The sequence below is a fragment of the Maylandia zebra genome, linkage group LG5 (genome assembly GCF_041146795.1).
Source record: "Maylandia zebra isolate NMK-2024a linkage group LG5, Mzebra_GT3a, whole genome shotgun sequence".
Classification (NCBI taxonomy): Eukaryota; Metazoa; Chordata; class Actinopteri; order Cichliformes; family Cichlidae; genus Maylandia; species Maylandia zebra.
In genome coordinates, this window is record NC_135171.1 from 15,258,295 (window position 1) to 15,272,366 (window position 14,072).

Below are 14,072 nucleotides of genomic sequence, written 5' to 3' on the forward strand. Positions count from 1 at the left end.
TCCTTTGTTTGGTAATGGATTCTCTAGAGCCCCTTAAAGTTTAATCTTGCAAACTTTGAAACAGACATATGTGCGTGAGGGAGTTGTACTAACAATGGAGCTGATGAGTTACTTCCAGGTACTTACAGCCTAAACTATGTTCTCAATCAGGGGCTCAGTGTGACAATCACTTTGTAGCATATGTGAAGAGTTGGGCGCAAATTCCAACAAGACTAATTTTTTTTTCTTTTCATAAATACAACAATACACAAATGACAAAGTTTCCCCAAGTGGCTTTGAGACCTATACAGCATTTGACATCCACTGTCCTCAGTAACAAGCAAACACACAAATTTGTGCGATTTGAGTACTTGTCAGAAAATAAGAAAAATTAACACCCAGCAAAACATAAAAGAAAAGGACCAATTAAATTCTGTTTATCCTAAAGCACATTTCCATCCATCCAGTGTCTTCTGTTTATCCGATTAAGGCTCTCAGCTGTCATAGGGTGAAAAGCGGGGAACACCCTAGAAAGACTGCCGGTCCATTGTAGAGCTAACACAAAGACAAGAACCATTCACACTCACATCAACACCTACAGACAATTTAGAACTGCCAATGAATCTAATCCAATGTGGACTGTGGGAGGAAGCCAGAGAACCCAGGGAGAACCCACATACGCACAATGAGAATATGCAAACTCCCTCAAAGCTCACACAAATCTATGTATTTTAGACATAACACTGTTTCTGCAGAAGTGGACTGGCCAAAAAATAAGTAATGAAATATGCAGATCCACTGACAGATTATATTGCAACATAATTTTAGTTTTTATCTGAAGAAGGTTACCACTAAAGCTGATGTCATTTTAGATCAAAAAGTGGGGTTCCAAGTTTCAGCAGCAGGTTTTAGGGGAAAAGCTTGAAATGTGTGTGTTTCAGTACATATTTACATATTTACATATTTACTGAGGTGCAGTATCTTCACAGCTGTGTAATGTCCACGGATAACATAACGGGTTAATGTATGACATAGTAGCCAAATAACAGGGAAACCAGAGGTCTATATAGTACTATTAGGGCAGGGCTGTTCCTCCATAAAGCAAAGACATGATTGTCTATATTATAACATTTTTCATGCCAGAACAACACAAAGAAGTACGTAAGAATCAGTGCCTTAATCTGACTAACCTCCTTTTCAGAGTTGTTAGTGCTGTCATCTTGGTCAATCTGATCATCCTTTTGTTCGTCCATGTTCACGTTTCAGCGACCTTAAATGAGAAGGCCATGTTATATCACGTGAGATACGTTGTGTATATGGAAAGGAGACGGGACACATTTCACAACGAGGATGAGGAGGAACCGAAAACTAAGTGAAACGTGCTGAAAAGGAAATGACCTCTTTGTACGGACATGCAGAACATCTTTGCAAGCCAGAAAGCAAACTGGCTTCCTGGCTTGCAAAAGTGTGAAATGTTACCCCCAGCTTGAAGTTTTGAGGGGATTTTACCCAGTTGCTCAACAACAGGGGGAATACTGGTCTTGATTTAAAGTACACTTTAATGTCGTTTTCTACTGCTAGACCAGCTGACTGATCAAAGACTCAGTCTGCCACCTAGTGGTTACTAGAACAGCAGCAGGCAATCGCTGGGCAGTGGAAAACTGGTAGGGTTAAATAAAAAATTACAGGAAGTTTTATCCACCACAGGTTACACGGTGGTGAAAGGGGAAGAAGGAGAACTGTACTTTTTATGAAGCTTTTTGGGGATTCTGAACAAACCAAAGACAAAACCAGAAAGAAGTAATTCATGCAGTACTGATAGAAGTTGATATTGTATAGCAGTCCTCTCTGACTTCAAGGTTAATTACATTTTGCATTCAGACAGTTTCTGAAAAGTAAATTAGTCTCTGACTGGATGCAAATGAAAGCCAGCAGGACTCTGAGTCACAGGGAGCAGTATCAAAACCCACAGCTGTGGATTGAATTCTTAAGAAGACGTGTGACAAATCAGATTGTTCTTGTTTTACCTTCCTAATTTTACGCAAAGGATCACTGCAACTTTTTAATTAAATCAGCTGTTTGATCAGGAGGTCAAATTAGAAGCTATAAAGTAATAAATGTGATTAATTTTATTGCCAGCCTGAGTGGATGATTTATGTTTTACGGTGTATTTCTTCAACAATAAATGGCTGTGAAGGCTAACGCTTGAAAGTTTCATCAGGCATAAGACAAAATTCATGAGGTGACTATATCTGCAATGGGAAATGTGCTCGTTCAAGCATCAAACGAGTCCGCCTTGTTTCAGAAGACGTTTTTAGTTGGTTGAAGCAGTTTATACAAGGACTTCAAACTGTTTGATGTTCTGCAGTGTTGGAAGCCACCCAGCAGATAACAAGCAAAAACATATCCACATAGTGACCCTTAGCAGTGTGACTGTTAGGGTGTTAGTCTGAGATTCTACACCATAACTCTCAATTAGTGCAGTGCTGTAGGTGAAACACCACCTCATCAAAGCAAAATCTTTCTCCGGCTTATAAAACCCAGACCCCATGTAGTGTTGAAAAGTGGCTTTCGAAGATATGCACCTTGCTCCACGATTTTTGTATGTGGTACATCCTATACCCAGATAAAAAAAAACAACTGTTGTCAATAAATAAAGTTATGCTGTCTTATATATAACAGAAAAGTGACTAAAAAGGGGACATGTGTAAGCCACTTTCTTTGCACAATAACACACAGCAATGTAGCAATCTAGCAAAGATGACTCGACAAGGACAACTTTACTGGACTTGTTCAGCTCTGTTAAACAAAGTTTGGTAAAACAACACAAGCCATGGTGTTGTGAATATAGTCAAAATATAAAAGCCCACCGTGGATACATGTAAGTCAGAAATGGTACAAAGTTTTTAACAAAAAGTATGACTGTGGGCATATACTTACCCAGCATTCAGGCAACGTATCCAGTGCATACAAAGAGAATACTCCCCAAACATTTCCCAGACAGAACTGTGATAACAGAACTGAGAAATGATTAACCTTGAGTTCTTCCCTCCCTCTCCATATCTGAGATCAGCCACACTGCAGATAAAAGAACAAATACGCTGCATGTGTATAAGCTGGTATTACTGCATAACTGAGACACACAGACGGCAATGACTGATCTCTCTACTGTCCTGTCTTAATAAGAGCATGAACAGTTTCATGAGGATGGTGATAACAATTTATTACGCTTGATTAACTTACAGAAATAACTCTTCCTCAAAAAAGGGGGTGGGGGTTTAGATGAAACACCTTTTTCTTCCTTAAAAGGTGTATTAACCAGCAAGCTGCTCTACAGTATGAATCGATTTTAAATAAAGAATTTATGGGGAAGAACAAGGGCTGTGAAATACACAACAAATGCACAAACATACCGCCAACATTATATTCTACAGTAAATTCGACAACCGCGTAAAACACTGCAAAACTGTATCGTGGCACAAGCAGCTTCATTTTTCATTTTGCTCCAGTGAAGCACAGGTGTACTCCAGGAACTGGTGGCATCACTCATAGATGTGATTACAGGTGTTTAAAGTCTGACTTCCAACTGCATCCACATGTTTGACACTTAGAAGTTCAAAGTTCAAAGCAGTGAAATTCAGGTCTTCGATCACTAAGTTCACTTCTCTGCATTCGAATCGGACACAGTCGGTAAAATGCGCCCAACTCCTGTACGCTGTGGGATAGCAGGTGCACTGGCTATTTTATATTTTTATTCAGCATTCAAATCACTAGTGAACCAATTGGGGGTTTTCTCGTTTATTAGATAATTTGCTAGCTCCCCTCCCTGTGTCTCTTGCTTTTCTAGGTCAGTTTTGGGTACTTTAGATTTGGGTCTATTAAGTAGTTGGTTAGTTATGTTACATTGTTATCCTAGTTGGCATTACCGCTTGAGTTTAATCTGGTTTATTTGATCTCTTCTAAGGACCCAGAGCTACATCTGACTTCTTGCAAACTCTTTTTTTAATACTCATTGTATTAACCCTAACCCCTAGTATATTCATATTCAGAATCTACTTATAAAGATTATAAAGTGATAAACTAAAAAGGCATTGTAAAAGCATGACTATATTGTGTCTCTTATTTGTCACATAGTACATTCAAGTCAAATAAGGATTTCAATATTATGCAACAGAAAGTCATAATTACAAGACACGAAATCGCTGTTACGAGCTCTCCTGATGAAACAAAAAGTTCTGATACACTAGGTCATAACTATAAGAATATGAGGTCACAATTAGGAGAAATAATTTTGTTTTTTGACATAAAGGTAATGATTCTATAAAAACAAAGAGACTTCTCCTCTTCCTTCCATAGCCCTAGGTCCCAGGGTCCGCATCCATACCTACAGCTAGTGACGCTTACATGTCTTTGGACTGTGGAGCAACTACAGGAAACGCACACCGGGAGAAGCTGAAGTCAAACAAAGTCCAAACAAATGAGAACCAGGAGATTCAAACCCGGAACACGCTGCAACTCAGTGAAACCATTTAAGTACCATCTATTATGTTTGGGGACAAGGAACATAAACCTCCTTCATTTCATGCATGGAAACACTGCAGTCAGACAACATAAAGATCCTGGAACTCACCATGAAATTTGGTATATAGTACATCCCATCCAGGCGCTGGAAATGCAAGGCCTGAACTCACAAATGTGCAAATACCATGCTGATAAGAGCTTGACTCTCGAAATATAAGAACAATGAAGTGTGGTCATCCGGTTTAACCACACACCACATTGTTCGGCCACATTCCTAGAACTCGTGTGAGAATGAGGAGCAAACCATTCACGGACACAATAATCCAAAGTGAACATTCAGATGAAAGTATTCCACAGAGACATGTCGGAGGCTAATGTGCTATCAAAAACAGGAACAACAATATTCCAATGCCAAAAAGAAAAAACTGATTTTGCAGGCAGAAAGAACCATGACATGCTGCAGTTTTATAGAGCACAACAACTTGGTGTTTAATCCCCCCCAAAAAAAACCTCCTCATGCAGCTTTTTCAATGGCTTCTTTTTCACTGGCTTCTTTTTCACTGGTTTTTTCAATGGCTTCTTTATTCGCCCTCAACCTCACAGTAATTACATTTTTAAACAGCTTGTGACTACTATTTATAATGCAAACACGTGATTTTTTTTTTGGATTTTTTTTTTACCAAAACTGCAAAGTACAGGCTCTACAGCAGCAGCACATGGCTGAAGGATTAAGCAACAACTCTTTCTTCTTTTTTTATTTTTTTTTGCTTTGAAAACTGTCCTAAAGAAACATTTGGGTCAATAGCTGCCGTGGGGAAAAAAGATACTGCTGAGTAATGAAACTCGGGCTTGTAAGCTGAACACCCCCTTTGGGAGCGCTTTTCTCAGCTCGGGAGTCTAGGTAACACAAGTATTAGATTGCCTGGGGTGTGTGTGGACCTTTCAGGAGGGGAAAAATCCATAGACCGTGCGCGTCAAACCTCTGAATTCATACTTGAATTTTTATTTTTACAACAAAAATATTGAACCTAGGATGCCTTGTGTATTTTATATATTGCATGTTACACACTGGGGTTAAAATGTGGTCAGTCAAAGTATATATATATATATATATACACTCAACAAAAATATAAACGCAACACCTTTGTTACTGCTCCCATTCCCCATGGGATGGACGTAGAGACCTAAAATTCATTCCAGATACACAATATAACCATCCCTCCCAAACAGTGGTCACAAATCAGTCCAAATGTGTGGTAGTGGGCACATCTGCTATATTGAGATAATCCATCCCACCTCACAGGTGTGCCACATCAGGATGCTGATCTGACATCATGAGTAGTGCACAGGTGTACCTCAGACTGCCCACAACAAAAGGCCACCCTGGAATGTGCAGTTTTTTGCGCTATTGGGGGTCTGGGGACCCAGAACCGGTCAGTATCTGGTGTGACCACCATTTGCCTCATGCAGTGCAACACATCGTCGCATGGAGTCTATCAGATTGTCAATTGTGGCCTGTGGAATGTTGGTCCACTCCACTTCAATGGCTGTGCGAGGTTGTTGGATATTCGTGGGAACTGGTACACGCTGTCGTATACGCCGGTCAAGCACATCCCGAACATGCTCAATGGGTGACATGTCCGGTGAGTATGCTGGCCATGCAAGAACTGGGACATTCTCAGCTGCCATCTGCCCTGAACAATGTGAACCATGATTCATCCGTGAAGCGCACACCTCTCCAACGTGCCAGACGCCATCGAATGTGAGCATTTGCCCACACAAGTCTGTTACGGCGACGAGCTGGAGTCAGGTCAAGACCCCGATGAGGATGACGGGCATGCAGTTGAGCGTCCCTGAGACGGTTTCTGACAGTTTGTGCAGAAATTGTTTGGTTGTGCAAACCAATTGTTCCAGCAGCTGTCTGGGTGGCTGGTCTCAGACGATCTTGGAGGTGAACCTGCTGGATGTGGAGGTCCTGGGCTGGTGTGGTTACACGAGGTCTGCGGTTGTGAGGCCGGTTGGATGTGCTGCCATATTCTCTGAAACGCCTGTGGAGACGGCTTATGGTTGAGAAATGAACATTCAATGCACGGGCGACAGATCTGGTTGACATTCCTGCTGTCAGCATGCCAATTGCACGCTCCCTCATTGCTTGTGGCATCTGTGGCATTTTGCTGTGAGACAAAACTGCACATTCCAGGGTGGCCTTTTGTTGTGGGCAGTCTGAGGTACACCTGTGCACTACTCATGATGTCAGATCAGCATCCTGATGTGGCACACCTGTGAGGTGGGATGGATTATCTCAATATAGCAGATGTGCCCACTACCACACATTTGGACTGATTTGTGACCACTGTTTGGGAGGGATGGTTATATTGTGTATCTGGAATGAATTTTAGGTCTCTACGTCCATCCCATGGGGAATGGGAGCAGTAACAAAGGTGTTGCGTTTATAAGTTCGATTCCTGCCTGGGGCGTCTGTATCCAGTAAGGGTCCTAAGGCTAGACCCCCTATGCTAAGCAAGCCTACCGCAGACATGAGCGAGACAGATAAATATGAAGGCATGCCGGCTCGGACGTCGCCCGGATCAACAAGGTCCGCGTCAGGTGTTGAGGAACCAGGGCACCCTGACGAAAAGTGGGCTACTGGAACAAGAAGGCATCGGTGGGCAAGAGACGAAAACAGGGCGTTGTTGGAATGCTACTATGCAAGTAACCCCGGCGGAAGGGGCTACATGAATAGGATGAGGGACCTATGGATTCTTCGATACCCAACATCCACAATGACGGCGAAACAACTAGTAGCTCAGTGTTCCAACATTCGAAAGAAGGGACTGCTCTCACAGCTAGAGATTGACGAGGTACAACACAAATGCTACGGCAAGGAGGAGTCAGGACGCCAGGTCAGGGGGGAGATATCATCACCCCCACCCGAGATTGGGTACATAGCCCCAAGTGCGATAGGAGAAGGATCGTTGAGTGCGAGAGGAACTGACCTGAAAAATAGGATCATGGCCAAGCTTGAAACCTGGATCCCGCGTAGCCGGTTACCAAGATTACGTGAAGTTCCCTCAGAAGGTCTGCTAGATGATGTTAATGCAGCACTACGGGCAATACCTACAACCACGATTACCGACACTAACAAGCTGATCTACAATACGGCAACAGTGATCAGTGAGATGCTTGGCTACAAGTTGAACAGCGACAAGGGGCAGTACCCTCCATGGAGAAGGAGGCTAGAGGGCAAGATCAAAGTAGCACGGAGGGAGGTTAGCCAACTAACGGAGTTGCAGAAAGGTGCGACAAATAAGGTGCCTAAGAAATACAGCAAGCTGTCCATACCTGAGGCCTTGGAAACTGCCAAGCAAAGACTCACAGCCTTGGCCAGCCGCTTGAGGAGGTACACCAGAGAGATAGAAGGCAGGAGAATAAACCAGCTGTTCTCCACAGAACCAGCAAAGGTGTACTCTCAGTGGCAAGGGAACAATAAGAGAACAGCACCACCAAGGCTGGAGACGGAGCAATACTGGAAGAGCATATGGGAGAAGGATGCAACCCATAACGGCAATGCTCAGTGGCTAGAGGATCTGAGGGCTGACCACAGCGACCTCCCTGAACAGGGTCCAGTAACCATCACAGTGGCAGATATCCAAGAAAGGGTCTCCAGTATGAAGAGTTGGACAGCACCAGGGCCCGACATGGTTCACGCCTACTGGCTGAAGAAGCTGACTGCACTCCACGAGCGTCTGGCAGCACAAATGAACCAGCTGCTAGTTAACGAGAGACACCCGGAATGGCTAACTGAAGGCCGGACGGTCCTGATCCCCAAGGACCCCAAGAAGGGACCGGTCCCCTCCAACTACCGACCAATAACCTGCCTCAGTACTACATGGAAGCTCCTGTCAGGCATCATATCGGCTAAGATGAACAGGCACATGGGTCAATACATGAGCGGGACACAGAAAGGAATTGGCAAGAATACCAGAGGCGCAAAACACCAGCTACTGGTAGACAGAACAATCAGCCGAGACTGCAAGACCAGACTGACCAACCTGTGCACTGCCTGGATTGATTACAAGAAGGCCTATGACTCAATGCCCCACAGCTGGATACTGGAATGCCTAGAATTGTACAAGATCAATGGGACCCTAAGAGCCTTCATCAGGAACTCAATGGGGATGTGGCGTACAACACTAGAGGCCAACTCCAAGCCCATAGCACAAGTCACCATCAAGTGCGGGATCTACCAAGGAGATGCTCTGTCCCCACTGCTGTTCTGCATAGGCCTGAACCCCCTCAGTGAGATCATTAACAAGACTGGCTACGGATACCGACTACAGAACGGAGCAGTTGTCAGCCACCTCCTGTACATGGATGACATCAAGCTGTATGCCAAGAGTGAACGAGACATCGATTCACTGATCCACACTACCAGGCTATACAGCAATGACATTGGAATGTCGTTCGGGCTGGAGAAGTGTAGTCGGATGGTAACAAAGAGAGGGAAGGTAGTCAGAACTGAGGGGATTGAACTACCAGAAGGCAACATTGCAGACATAGAGGACAGTTACAAGTACTTGGGGATCCCACAGGCGAATGGGAACCATGAAGAGGCCGCTAGAAAAGCTGCAACCACCAAGTACCTGCAGAGGGTCAGGCAAGTCCTGAGGAGTCAGCTGAATGGTAAGAACAAGATCCGGGCCATCAACACGTACGCCCTGCCCGTGATCAGGTACCCTGCTGGGGTAATAGGCTGGCCAAAGGAGGAGATAGAAGCCACTGACATAAAGACAAGAAAGCTCCTTACCATGCATGGAGGGTTTCACCCCAAATCCAGCACCCTGAGGCTGTACGCTAAGCGGAAGGAAGGGGGCCGGGGACTGGTGAGTGTCAGCACCACAGTCCAGGATGAGACAACGAACATCCAAGAATACATTAGGAAGATGGCCCCAACTGACCGAGTGCTCAGTGAATACCTCAGGCAGCAGAAACCCAAGAAAGAGGAGGGAGACGAGGAACCATCATGGAAGGACAGGCCCCTGCACGGTATGTACCACCGGCAGATAGAGGAGGTGGCTGATATCCAGAAATCCTACCAGTGGCTGGACAAAGCTGGACTGAAAGACAGCACAGAGGCACTAATCATGGCAGCACAAGAACAAGCTCTGAGCACAAGATCCATAGAGGCTGGGGTCTATCACACCAGGCAAGACCCCAGGTGCAGGGTGTGTAAAGATGCCCCAGAGACAATCCAGCACATAACAGCAGGGTGCAAGATGCTAGCAGGCAAGGCATACATGGAACGCCATAACCAAGTGGCCGGCATAGTGTACAGGAACATCTGTGCCGAGTATAACCTGGAAGTCCCGAGGTCAAAATGGGAGATGCCCCCAAGGGTGGTGGAGAATGACCGAGCTAAGATCCTGTGGGACTTCCAGATACAGACGGACAAAATGGTGGTGGCTAACCAACCGGACATAGTGGTGGTAGACAAACAGAAGAAGACGGCCGTAGTGATCGATGTAGCGGTTCCGAATGACAGCAATATCAGGAAGAAGGAACACGAGAAGCTGGAGAAATACCAAGGGCTCAGAGAAGAGCTCGAGAGGATGTGGAGGGTGAAGGTAACGGTGGTCCCCGTGGTAATCGGAGCACTAGGTGCGGTGACTCCCAAGCTAGGCGAGTGGCTCCAGCAGATCCCGGGAACAACATCGGAGATCTCTGTCCAGAAGAGCGCAGTCCTGGGAACAGCTAAGATACTGCGCAGGACCCTCAAGCTCCCAGGCCTCTGGTAGAGGACCCGAGCTTGAAGGATAAACCGCCCGCAGGGGCGTGCTGGGTGTTTTTTTAGGGGTGCAACGATATTCGTATCGATATTGAACCGTTCGATACAGTGCTTTCGGTTCGGTACGCATATGTATCGAACAATACAAAATTTGTAATTTATTTTATCAACTTTCCTTCTGACGATGCTGTCTGTGTTGAGCGCTCAGTGAATCTGCGTTCGACTGCTCCGCCTAGGGTCGACAGTGCAGCCTAGGCGGAGTAGTCGAACGCAGATTCACTGAGCGCTCAACACAGACAGCATCGTCAGAAGGAAGAGCGCACGGCAAGCTAGCGAGACAGAAGTTAAGCTCCCCTTACAACATGGACCTCCCCCACTCTCATTCAGATCTGGCGTTTGGAATTATTTTGGTTTTCATGTGACGTATGACCCTGAAGGTAAGCGAGTCATGGACTAAAGTAAAACAGTATGTTGGATGTGCCATGCAATGCTCAATTACATGGGTGGGAACTAGTGTGTTAGCGCAGTTAGCTCGTTAACGTGTTGGCCGTCTAGCCCCATGCACGGGGCGATCGGCAGTAGCTCGTTAACGGAGATTTGCTGTGTTGTGGCGTTAAGGTCATTTCAACGAGATTAACCTGAAAGCACTAGTGGGAACACAACGAATATGACTGCACATTTACGCCGACATCATCCTAGTGCAAAGACAAGTGGAAGCAGACAAAAAAAAGCAAGCATGCTAGCCGAGTCATTTAGACAGCTGTTTAATATGCTGCTGAGAATATAGCCCAGAAGAAGCGGATAGTATAGCTTTTATTTTGGAAAGAGACATTTCTCTGTAATAAACTCTCTTTTCCAAAGATGAGTGATTCCTCAATCAGATACAGGGCTCGCAATATCGCTAGCCCAACGTCCCGGGGCTAGCGATTTTTTCAGTCGGGCTACCAGAATCTATCTCTGCCCTGCCCGTCGGGCTTTTGTAGGAAGGAAAAATATATGTCAATGCTTTTGCATTCTTTCGGAAATGTAGCTGGGTAATTATGTCATTGGCATCGGTGAGCCACTGTCAATATGTGACATATTGAAATCGCGTTTGAATTTGCGCTTGTTTTTTTGCTTTCACTTTGCAATCGCGCGAACTGTGTATAGAGTAGGGCTGCCACGATTTGTCGACTAGTCACGATTACGTCGACTATCAAAATCGTCGACGACTGATTTAATAGTCGACGTGTCGTTTGAAGCTTTGTAAGATCGCAAAAGACGCAGGAATAATAGCAGGATTTAAGAGTGTAATAACGGACTGAAACAGAAGATGGCAGCACAGCATGTACAAGGATGCCAGCTGCCGTTAAACCCCGAAGAAGAAGAAGCAGCTGTGTCCCAGAATTCATAGCGCGGCCCAGCTTAGTTTCCAACAATGGCGGTAGCTAGTTAGTTTTAATATTACTCTTATTATTCTTTCTGGGTCACAAAATAAACGTTTAACATATTTTCAGGCGAGAATGTAGCTGTGTAAACCTCAAATATCGGCTCAGTTTATCAGGACACCACATATTTTCAAAAGCGCTCCGACGTTTTCGGAGACGTCTGTTACCCACTAGCTCGATAGCTAGCCGGGGGCTAGGTCACTAGGTTAAATATATATGAGTCACTTAGATAAATTAAAAATGTTGTTGTTTGGCTTTTTTTTTTTTTTTTGTATTTTATTTGTTCCTGAGTAAATCGGTTTGGCTGAGATTAAAGTTATAGTTTTTACACAGCTGAATAAACGTCAAGCAGACAGCTGATTATCAGAAGTGTGAGATGCTGGAGAATATACTCCGGTGTCCTGTTATATTTTAGATAGCAAGGAGTTTATTAAACTTTACCGAAACAATCTGCAAATTTCATTAAAATTGAATAAACTATCATCTTGTCTTTATTTTTAGTTAGCACCTTAAAAGCTTAAAGCTGTAAGCTAATGATAGTTATATAAGAGCAGATGTTGCTGGTGCAATAAGCTGTAGTTTTACGTCCAGTGATGGTTGCTGCATTTTATTTTTGAAGGACTTTTTGTTTATTTTGGATGATGATGATGATCTGATTAGTCGACTAATCGCATAAATAATCGGTGACTAGTCGACTATCAAAATAATCGTTTGTGGCAGCCCTAGTATAGAGAGCGACAGCACTGATCTGTGAGTGATGATAATTTGTGCACCAATTCCTCTGACATCGTCTTATTAATTGTTAGCTTACTATGCAAACATGACAAGTGAAATCTCCCGCAGCAAGCTTAAACATGTGAGAGGTTGATCGCGCAGAGAATTGCTGAGCTTATGTGAGTGCATGTGTAAAAGCATTTCAGTTCTGCTGAGCCAAATAAGACAGGTCAGGGTGAAGAAGTGACAGCCAAAGAAAAGCTTACCACAAAACGGAAAAGTTATGACAAATCAGACTATAAGGCAAAAAGAAAGTGCAGCTTTATGGTTTCATGGACAAAATAATTTCTGTGGCTGCAATATGACAAGCTAAATAACCAGGGCTGCACATAAGTGGTCCGCAGGTGCGCATTCGCTGTCAAAATAAAAAACACGCACAAGGGTTAGGGTTAAATTTAAAAACTGTACTTTTGAGTTAAAATATATATTTATAATTTTAATAAATGACAAATTAAAAAGGCATGAACATTTTTTTTGTATCGAAAAAATATCGAACCGTGACACCAAAGTACCGAACCGTGAATTTTGTGTATCGTTGCACCCCTTATATATATATATATATATATATATATATATATATATATATATATATATATACTGCAATAATGTACAATAAAAATGACAGATATGGACATATTACAATAAAAAACAGCAGATAAATGGACTGGATCTTTTATTCATATACAGTATAGATAGATAGATTGTTGATTGTGCCAACAACACAAAGTTCATGTCCTAGCCTTGTTTTATCTCTGAGATCATTCTCTCTGGTGCTTTCTACTCCACTGACTTCACATAGTTACGACAGAAAATTGTTGCTACTACTACAATGTCACTGTCAACAAAGTATTTTTCCACAAGTGGGAAAAAACAGGAAAGTTCCCAAACGTTCCCCTGATAACAGCAGCATTCATTTTGTAAAAAGAAAAAATACATAAACAAGCGTAAGAGAGAGTAAACTCACCAGACCCTCTTAAGAATCTTTCTGTCCAGTGCCGGGGTTTCCCTGCAGATTCAGAGAGTAGCCATAGGCACATAATTAAAAAGTAATCATTATCACATGAGAGCCTGCTGGGTAACTTAATTTGCTGAAGCTGGACATGAAAAGAGAAAGAACACAGCTCAGACAGGAACTCAGTCAATCATTGGCCTGATAGCATTACATAATGTTACTGCTGGAAGAAAATAACAATTTAACAAGCGCTGACCTTTGAACATCTCTTTACATCAACAGCACTTTACATCATTTTTAATCAACACATTTCCCTGACTGTCCTTGTTTTTAATCTCATAGTATAGTATTTCACTTGCCTTTTTATTTGCCTTTCTCTAGCAGGTTGCTTCAAGAAGTCCAGCTGAGCTCCTTCTCACTCCAACACAAAACCTGTTTGAGTCAAGCTGTTTCTTTCTTCAACTGCTTTTTCTAAAGGACACCTTGCCGTGCGAGTACGCTGTGAACTTGGAAAATAGACAGATCTTTTTTGTGACCCCTATGTGCTAGAGAGACACGGGCCTACTTTACAGATGAGGATAGAATTATTAGCCCACCTATACATGTTTTCAAAGTATTTCCCAAGTGCCAAACA

General features: G+C 43.5%; 1 protein-coding gene across 2 annotated transcripts in view; it reads right to left on the reverse strand.

Moving 5' to 3' along the window:
- The window catches only part of slc2a9l2 (solute carrier family 2 member 9, like 2), a 114,071-nt gene extending 100,501 nt beyond the window's left edge, over positions 1-13,570 (reverse strand). Inside the window, exons 1-3 of one of the 2 annotated variants that reach the window (XM_004545266.5) lie at positions 13,451-13,570; positions 2,920-3,057; positions 1,170-1,249 (exon numbers count right to left, since the gene is read on the reverse strand). In XM_004545266.5, the coding sequence (XP_004545323.3) occupies positions 1,170-1,232 (63 nt within the window). In that variant the 5' untranslated portion in view covers positions 1,233-1,249; positions 2,920-3,057; positions 13,451-13,570. The remainder of the gene's footprint in view (positions 1-1,169; positions 1,250-2,919; positions 3,058-13,450) is intronic. The other variant, XM_004545267.5, reaches the window with a different exon arrangement.
- Between the last annotated feature and the right edge of the window lie 502 nt (positions 13,571-14,072).